Consider the following 9,141-nt stretch of genomic DNA (forward strand, 5'->3'; position numbering starts at 1 on the left):
TTATTCTTTAACATGCTAACAGGCTAAGACAGGCTTCACACATGCTTTTATTCTTTAACATGCTAACAGGCTAAGGCCAGTCGGACACGTTTAAATACAGACTTGGCCCGTTAAGATCAAAGCTCAGCTCGGCTCGGCCCGTTAACACCCCTATATATAAGAATTGTGGCAAAGAAAATTAGAATAATGAGAAGTGGAACTAAAGTAATATTTTTCCCCATAAAGATAACAAATTTTGTTTTCCTTCCGCCTTTGTCTTTCATTTCCTTTTCCTTTTTCTTTTTCCTCTTCTTTTTTTGGAAAAAGAAGGTTGAGGGATTTAGATTCTCCTTGTCAAATATCCATTCAGGCTATCTTATAAATTAAGAAATATGAAATGCAGTTAACTACATGGCTCGATAAGCTAGTTACCGGATCAAATTCCAAACACATCTCCATGTTTCATGTATGGACCGTTAATGGAAGAATTCGCTCAACTATTAAGCTAGATTTTGTCACAAGGAATGAAGACAACATAAATTTTGAGGACTCAATGTTGTTAATTTAATATGTTCCCTTAACATTTATAACAAGATTCTACATTTTACTTTTCTTTCTTCGAAAGAAAAATATTTTACCTTGGAAAAAATTAGTTTTAGAGATCTATAGTTACAGCATAGAGTGCAATCAAAAACCACCTTGGCCCAATGTGCTTGTAGCTCAACTGGGTCAGTCAATCATGCTCCTACCTGTTTCCCTCGATCGAGATGCCAAGTTCTTACTTCACCTCAAGTTGTACAATCCTATGGGTTATCATCGGTATACGTGTTGGCAGGTTCTTTATCTATTATCAACTGTTAATAACTTTGGAACTTCAAACACTTCCAAATTCTAACTGTTTTCTTCTATATGTTTCTTTATTTTTTGGGTACTTGTGAGGACTAATTAATGAAGAGACTTAAATGTAAATGTTGAATATATGAAGCATATCAAAACAGATGTTGGCATTATAATGCCAGTAATGGAATATTAATTAGAGGCAGGATACTTTGACACCAGTGTCAAATTTGAAATTTGAGATCTCATCTGAGAGTCATTAGATCAAAAAATATCAATGATATCACATGCTTACAAATCAGAGCCATTGATATTTTTTGATCTAATGACTCTTAAATGAGGCGTCAAATTTTAAATTTAACACCGGTGTCAAAGAATCCTACCTCTAACTAAAGTTGAAATTAGTGAAACCCAAGGAGGGGTTTTCACAGCAGCAACAGGGTGTTCTGATTGGTTTGCTGCTATGGCTGATAGAGTTATATAAATGGCAAGTCAACAGCAATATTAACTCATACAAACAAGTGAAATTCCTGCAGCACATCTTTCCTCCAAATCAATTTCAAAATTTTGCAGAAAACTAGTAGCACAATTTCTCTGGCACATTTATTTTATTTTATTTTATTTTTTGTATAGACACTTATTTTATTTTTTGAACTGTCCTCTATGTGAGTGAAGGAAAATATCTTTTTAGTAAATTAAAAATAATCCAAAAACCTTTTATGTCAAAAAAATTATAGAAAAAAGGTCCGCTGGAAGTTTTAATATAACTACGTTTATAGGGACTCGAATTTAAAATTACTAATTAAACTAGAACAATTCATTACCAGTTGATTTATATATTTGGTGGTTTGTTTTTTTATCTTTTATTATTGTTATTCTAATAACATGATATTAACATATTTGTATAATTATTTTAATCCTTCTTTTACTAAAACAACGTAACTTCTGAAATTTTTATCGGATTGATACAAAAATCATCCAAGTTTTTATTAAAAAGTGCAGCAAGGCACGTACAGAGCGTGCGCGACTTGCACATGAATAAATGAGTATTTGTCACGTGACATACACTGCAAGACCCAAGTGTTAGAAACTAATAACTTTTTGCATTCTGGGCAATATTTCTAGCAACTTTGGAAGCTAAGTTATTTGATACAGACATGAAAATTTGGTTTATGTAGACTAAACTCAATATTTGATTAAGGGTACAAAATGTGGCTTGACATCTGAAATGCTAAGGACGATTGAGGTAATGATGCGTCATCACTGTGCTAGCTATAACACTGTTATCTGTGCACTTGACCATTATAAAGTTTGAATTAACTCATTATTTGGTGTCTGCATCCGAGTTAATTTACAATTTTATACCTGACGTTTGAAAAAAGTTACAATGTGTTTCATAGAAGCGACAAAATTTTAATAAAATAAAATGTCAATTACAAAAATGAGAATATAGTTTCTCATGCACATATAAAAAAATAGGTGAAATTTGTTAAAGAGAGAGGGAGAGATAAAATCAGTGAATCTCACTCACTTTTTTATGTGTATATATAAAATAATTTTATCTCATGTAACAAAAGAAATTATAATTCCTTACGAAAATATACAGTTTTGTTTGTCTGGAAGATGTTAGAGATTTACTATTAAAAATGAGGTAAAATATAACGGTAATAACTCAATATCTCTTCCAATAAACTTGATAGGAGATAGGACTATAGGCTCCAAAGCCCAAAGAAACTATAATAACTATAACAAAGCTTTTTTATTCTTATAACTCTTTATTAATAATTAATTATCAAATTGACCTTTATTATAAAAGATTTTGAAAATTTAACCTCCCCAGAAAACATAACACTAATCTGTTCCTGTTTGACCGTTGACCACCAAGACTACCCGGGTACACCACTTCTTACTCGAGTATTTTTTTAAATTTTATACCTACCCGAATAAGGAGAGATGTACCTGGATAAATCTCGATCAGAAGTTATGATTCCAATTACTGGGCAGAGGTTAATATTGCAAAGCATAACCCCCTTGGCCGTCTTGATAACTGGAGGTTAAGCTGGGGTTGGATGAATGATGAGTTTATATACACAATGAAAGGGGCTTATCCATCTGTTGTGGATTCTTCTGAATGTCTCTTTGGTAAGCAAGCTACATTCTACCAGGAGCTTGACTTTTCTACTGTATTGAATTGTGAAAGAAGGCCAACCATAATTGATCTCCCTCCCACTAAGTTCAATGATTCAATCCTTGGGCAAATTCTGTTTTGCTGCCGGAATGGTACCATATTGCCACCATCAATGGACCCTAGCATGTCAGCTTCAAGATTCCAAGTGCAGGTCTTCAAAATGCCACCAGCACTTAATCGATCCCAACTTTCACCGCCACAGAACTGGAAGATTAGTGGTACACTCAACCCTAACTACAAATGTGGCCCTCCAGTCCGGGTGAGTCCTAGTGAATATCCTGATTCATCGGGCTTACCATTGAACAAAACTGTAGTAGCCAGTTGGCAGGTTGTGTGCAACATAACAACGGTCAAAGGAGCAGCAAGTATATACAGACTATACTAAAGGATGGACTGCAAGGGTCACACTTTTTAATTGGGACGAGACTTATTTATCCAGGTACACCCCTCACTACTCGGGTAAATAATTCAAGCAATTTTTCAGATGTCAAGAAAAATACCCGAGTATACCCCTCCTTATCTGGGTAGGCATAAAATTTCAAAAAATACCCGGGTAGGGAGTGGTGTATCCGGGTAGGCTTGGTGGTCAACGGTCAAACAGGCAGATTGGTGTTATGTTTTCTGGGAAGGTTAAATTTTCGAAATAGTTTATAATGAAGGTCAATTTGGTAATTAATTATTAATAAAGGGTTATAAGGGTCAAAAAGCCCTATAACAACTGTAACACCCCAAATTCTAACAATTTATAATAGCAAAAATAAATTCAATAATTTTATAAATAACAGCGGAAGTTCAAAATAATCAAATTTGGGAAATGTTACCGCCGCACTTGTACTATGGACAGGTGCAAGGCTAAATTTATTACATTAAAATAAAGAAAATATGTCTTATGCATTTATTTAAATCTCATAAAATTTCTAAACTTAGAAACTAGCTAGAAATATCCGAGTCGTGATCCTCACTGTCCACAGCTAGCCCCATCCTTTGCAACATGCTTCACTGAAAATCTGCTCCCCCGTGAAGGATCATTGCAGTCAAACAAACATAAAAGTCAGCAAAGCTGGTAATCCAAATCCGATATACAAAATAAATAAATAAATAAAACTCATAATAATCAAATCAAATAACATTTCATTATTAATCATGTTTAAGTTCATTGTATTTAGGGGGAAGAGAACCATGGTAGACCCGGGAAATAACCCTGTTGCCAGTCTACCCCGTGACCTGGGAAATCCGACTATCATTTCATAATTCAAATCATATCAGAGTAAAGTCAAAATTCGACTATCATTTCATAATTCAAATCATATCAGAGTAAAGTCCAAATTCGACTACTATAAATTATAATAATAGTAATCACCATATAATATATACTATATCATTTATCCATTATTTGAATTAATCTTATAAATTTATCAAACTCGTATCATTCATCCAACTCATATCATTAAATAGTTATACCATAAATAATTTTGTAATCAACCCTATCAATTTCTAGATGTTAAAATAATTTAAAATATCCTAAATATTACATATAACATATTCCAATTGAAACTATCCTAAATTTTCTAAGGATTAAGATCTCATACAACATATTTCAAATAAAACAATCATAGAATTTCTTAAGCATTGAAATCACATCAAACAAAATTTATTTAAAAGATAACCTACAATTTCCTAAAGATTGGGATTACATATAAGGATTATGCCCAAATTTCATATAAAAGAGATAACCTACAAACACTTAGGGATTAGGATTACCTGGTCTCCGTTTTCACTAACTTCTAGAAGAAAAGAATAATTTGGGGCAGAGAACCAGTTGATAATCAGAAAAATATAAAAATTGAAAATAATTAAAATAAACTTTTTGAGTGAGAAGAGAGACTAGTATAGGAGAAATATTGAAGACTGAATTGGTTTGGTTAGGCTAGGCCTCTATTTATAGTTGAAGTTTTGGGCTCGAATATAAGTTTCGTGCATTTATTTCTTTTTTCTTTATTGATGTATCTAACTCAGATATTGGCTTCATACACTATTTTATTCTTAATTTCTTATGGCTCAGATTACAGCAAACTTATTTGCTAACTCAAGGCTGACTCATGATTGACTCATCATATCTAATCAAATTACCAATCAAACATTACTAATCAAACATCAATACATAAATCATCAATCAATTAATCATAATTTATCATCTAATATATATATATATATATATACATATTAATATTAATATTATTTTATAAATAATCTAGAGTATTACAAAGTATCAAAACTATTTTCCAATAGCACTCATATCGCACAAAATAATTTTATCAAAAATAAAATTTATATTATAATTTGTTATCTATCACCATAAAATTTATATATATATATATATATATGTATATATATTATTACTACTACTAATTTATAGTTTATTATTATTATTATATTATTATCATTATTATTTTATTAATAAAAAATGGGGTATTACAACAACCCTAACCTGCTAAATGGTTAATTAAGGATTTATTTTGATTATATGAAAGGTAAATTTGAGTTAAGTATGTCATTTAGAGCAATGTTATTAGAACCGGACCGGTCATTGACCCGGTCGAGGTAACGGGTTACTGGGTCAACGGTTCAACCGGTGGGTCACTTGTTGATCCGCATGAACCAGTTATATGTATAAATTTATATTTTATCCTTAATTATATAATAAATATTTTAAATGGTGCTATGTTATGTTAGTGGTATTTGCTATGTTATGTATCCTCAATGCAAGGGGTTCGAATCTCATTACCTGCAATATTTGAAATAATTCTCTTAATTTAATAGTTATATAATAAATATATTAAATGGTGCATTTTATACAACCAGTGATGGTGGCCTAGTGGTATTAAACGGCTCTCCTCACTACAGTGTGCTGGTTCGAATCCCACCTGCTGGCTGCTGCAAAAAAATATTTTACAACTAATTTTGAAAAATCGATTTGAAGAGAAAATCGGTACCGGTTTACCAATTGAACCGCAATTTATAATCGGGTCACTGGGACAATACCGGGTCGATTACTCTTGCGGTCCAATGATGTAACTGGACCTGTTGTTAGGCCGGTTTCCGGGCCAACCGGCCGGGACGGTCCAGTTTTAATAACACTGATTTAGAGTATTCTGGCACTTTAAGGGTTTGTATGACAACCATTCTATTCCCTAGCACTCTTTCTGAAAAGAAATAATTATTTTCTATTTCTGTGCCTTGGAACAGTTTCTGAGAAAAAAAATGTGTTTGATAACATGTTCTATTTTTATTCAGAGAATGAGAATTGTGTTTGATAATACAACAAATAATATAATAAAAATAATTCCTATTAAATATAAAAAAAATTCGGATCATAACTTTTCTTTCCATATGGTATGGTTGTGGTGATGGTGACGGCGGGGGTGGCATGGTGTGACGGTGGCGGCGGTGGTACGGTAGTGGTGGTGGCAGTGACGTGGTGATGATAGTGGTGGTGGTTGTAACGGCAGTGGCTGCGACGATGGCGGTGGTAATGGTGGCAGTGGTAGTGGTGGGGATGGTGGAGGTGACGGCAGTGGCTGCGACAATGGTGGTGGGAATGGCGGTTGTGGTTGGTGGCTTTGATGGCGCCGACAATGGTAGCGGTGGCATGATGGTGGTGGTTGTGATGGCATCATGGTGGTGGTGGTGGTGGTGGCTGCGACGGTGGCGATGGTGGTAGGTGACAGTGGTGGCAATGGCATGGTGATGGTAGTGGCGGGTGTGGTGCAATGGTGGCGATGGTGGTGGTGGTGACAGTAGTGGCTGTGACGATGGTGGTGGTGGCGGCAACGACGGTGACGGTAGTGGTGGTTAGTGACAGTGGTGCTGATAGTAGCGGTGGCCTCGTGGTGGTGGTTGCGATGATGATGGTGGTGGCAGTGGTTGCGATGATGGTGGTGGTGGTTGATAGTGATAGTGGTGATGGTGGTGATGATGGTGACGGTGATAGTAGTGGCGGCGGTGGTAGTTCTGGTGGTGGTCATGGTGGCATAGTGGTAGTGATGGTGGCGGTGACATCGTGGTGGTGGGAGGTGGTGACGACGACACTAGTGGTACCAGGGCGGCGGCGGCGATGGTAGCGGTGGTCGTGTCGGGATGATGGTGGTGTGATGATGATGGTAGAGGTGGAGAGTGATTGAGAAAGATAAATGTTTCTCATTTTGTGCCCGGGAACAAAAAAACAGAAATTTTCTGATTATTTTTTCTGTTCTGCAGCACAAAAATTAAACCGGTTCATCCCGGGAACAAAAAAATAAATCGATTTTACCGAATGAGGTTTCTATCCATTTCTGTTCCCGGAAACAGAAATTAAAAAAAAAAATTCCAGGAAGGTTGTCATGCACACCCTAAGAGAAAAGTGTGAATAGTGATTTTATCGGGTAAATTCCACTGCTGTGAAATTTACCGGTAGAACTCAAAATTGAGAAAATTCAATTTACATCAAACAAGTCATATTAGGACTAAAAAAAGGTTATATTTATTAAGTTAAATTTTAAGTGGGTTAAAATACTAACTAGTAGAATAGATTTTAAGTCAAAAAGACAACATGAACAATTTTAAACCACTTTTCCACTTCAAATTAAGTCATTCTCTCTCTTCCTCTCTCTTTCACACATCTACCCCTCTCCCCTGCACTTCCATGGCCGATGCTCACAAAGAGAAGAAGGCAAGCTCATATCTCTTGATTTAAGCCATTTTCTCAGTTTTTCTATCTCACAATTGAAGCTTAGGGCCTTAGGAACCTAACCCATCAATTGGTTCTTCTTGGGTCCTCACCATAAACTCTGAATACGGACATAGCATCTCAGCCAACACCCTCAGATGTGCTGCCTCCAACACCGCCACAATCTGAAATCCCTCTGTCATAAAGAATGTCGTATCCAATGATTTTGGTACACATAAAGGTCTGTTCACATGGTCACGTAGAAATGCAGGGTACACCGACGGGTCATCTTCAAACAAGTACCCAAATAGGAGTTCGACGGGCTCAGGCTCAGCGTCTTGTGGCCTTGAAGAAGAAGGTCGGTCTTGTCGTTGCTTCGTTCATCTCTCACCGTCGGTGTCGCTTGATCTTCTGCGGCTCGCCATTGCAACAGAATCCCTACAATAACAAAATAATGTATCAACAACCAATAAAACAGAATAATAATAAATAAATAAAAATCAGAAACATGCATAATTCATCCAAAAATAATAAAAATTAAAAAACTATGAAAAATACCCTAAATTCATCAAAACACATAACTACACAACCATGAAAACATAAAACGGCCTTATATATCATGCCAAACGAACAAACCCCCTACCCATTCGGTCCACACTTCTTAAATCCGAAAAATAACAAAAACAATGTTGCAAAGCGAAGCAAACTTACCGTGGAGGATAAAGAAACTAGTAGGAGACCTTGTCTTCTTAATCCACACGCTTGGACGAAGATTTGTGGAGCTGGATTCAGAGTTGGGGCTTTTATCTCCTCTTAATTGATTAGGGTTTGAAAATAACCCCATCTGCCAAATGGGGGATTTTTTAAAACGTATCTGTCGCGTTTTAATCGATTAACTAAAGGAGTTAATCGATCAAATATCCTGAGTTTTAATCGATTAAGAGGGATATTTAATCGATTAAACCTCGGGTCAATGTCTTTTGCATATTTTGACTATTTAACAGATTAAATATTTAAGTTAATCGATTAAAGAGGGGCAGGTTGATGGATAGTTTTGGGTAAGGGACAAAATAATTATTAATTAATTAATGAGGGGTAAAAGGGTCAAAAAGTCTCAAAAGGATCCCTATTTGTTAGTTGTAAGGAATGTCATGTATCTCAAGTATATACACATCCAAACACTACGTAAATTATTGGAAAGTTTGGCAATTATACAAGTACTTCGGAAATAGATTATTAGGAAGTAGCCAAACAAGTTATGCATATTTATACAGTACAAAGAACTATACGCTAACACGCAAAAGACCAAGGGAAATATTATTCTTATGCAACATAAGATAATATCTCTTTCCTACACATCCATTGATTTCTGTGTAGTTTAATTTTTATTTCTTTATTTTTATAAGTGAGTGGACTCCACCCATAATTGTTT

At 35.1% G+C, this 9,141-nt stretch overlaps 1 protein-coding gene across 1 annotated transcript; it reads left to right on the forward strand.

The window, feature by feature from the left end:
* The first annotated feature begins 2,462 nt into the window (after positions 1 to 2,462).
* Positions 2,463 to 3,389, forward strand: LOC133313512 (COBRA-like protein 7). The gene is made up of 2 exons (XM_061514894.1): positions 2,463 to 2,467; positions 2,795 to 3,389. The coding sequence occupies exons 1-2, from the start codon at positions 2,463 to 2,465 to the stop codon at positions 3,387 to 3,389; spliced, it is 600 nt and encodes a 199-aa protein (XP_061370878.1).
* The last annotated feature ends 5,752 nt before the right edge of the window (positions 3,390 to 9,141 follow it).

The sequence above is a fragment of the Gastrolobium bilobum genome, unplaced genomic scaffold (genome assembly GCF_033153095.1).
Source record: "Gastrolobium bilobum isolate Gb01-03AN ecotype WA unplaced genomic scaffold, APGP_CSIRO_Gbil_v1 utg20048, whole genome shotgun sequence".
NCBI classification, from domain to species: domain Eukaryota; kingdom Viridiplantae; phylum Streptophyta; class Magnoliopsida; order Fabales; family Fabaceae; genus Gastrolobium; species Gastrolobium bilobum.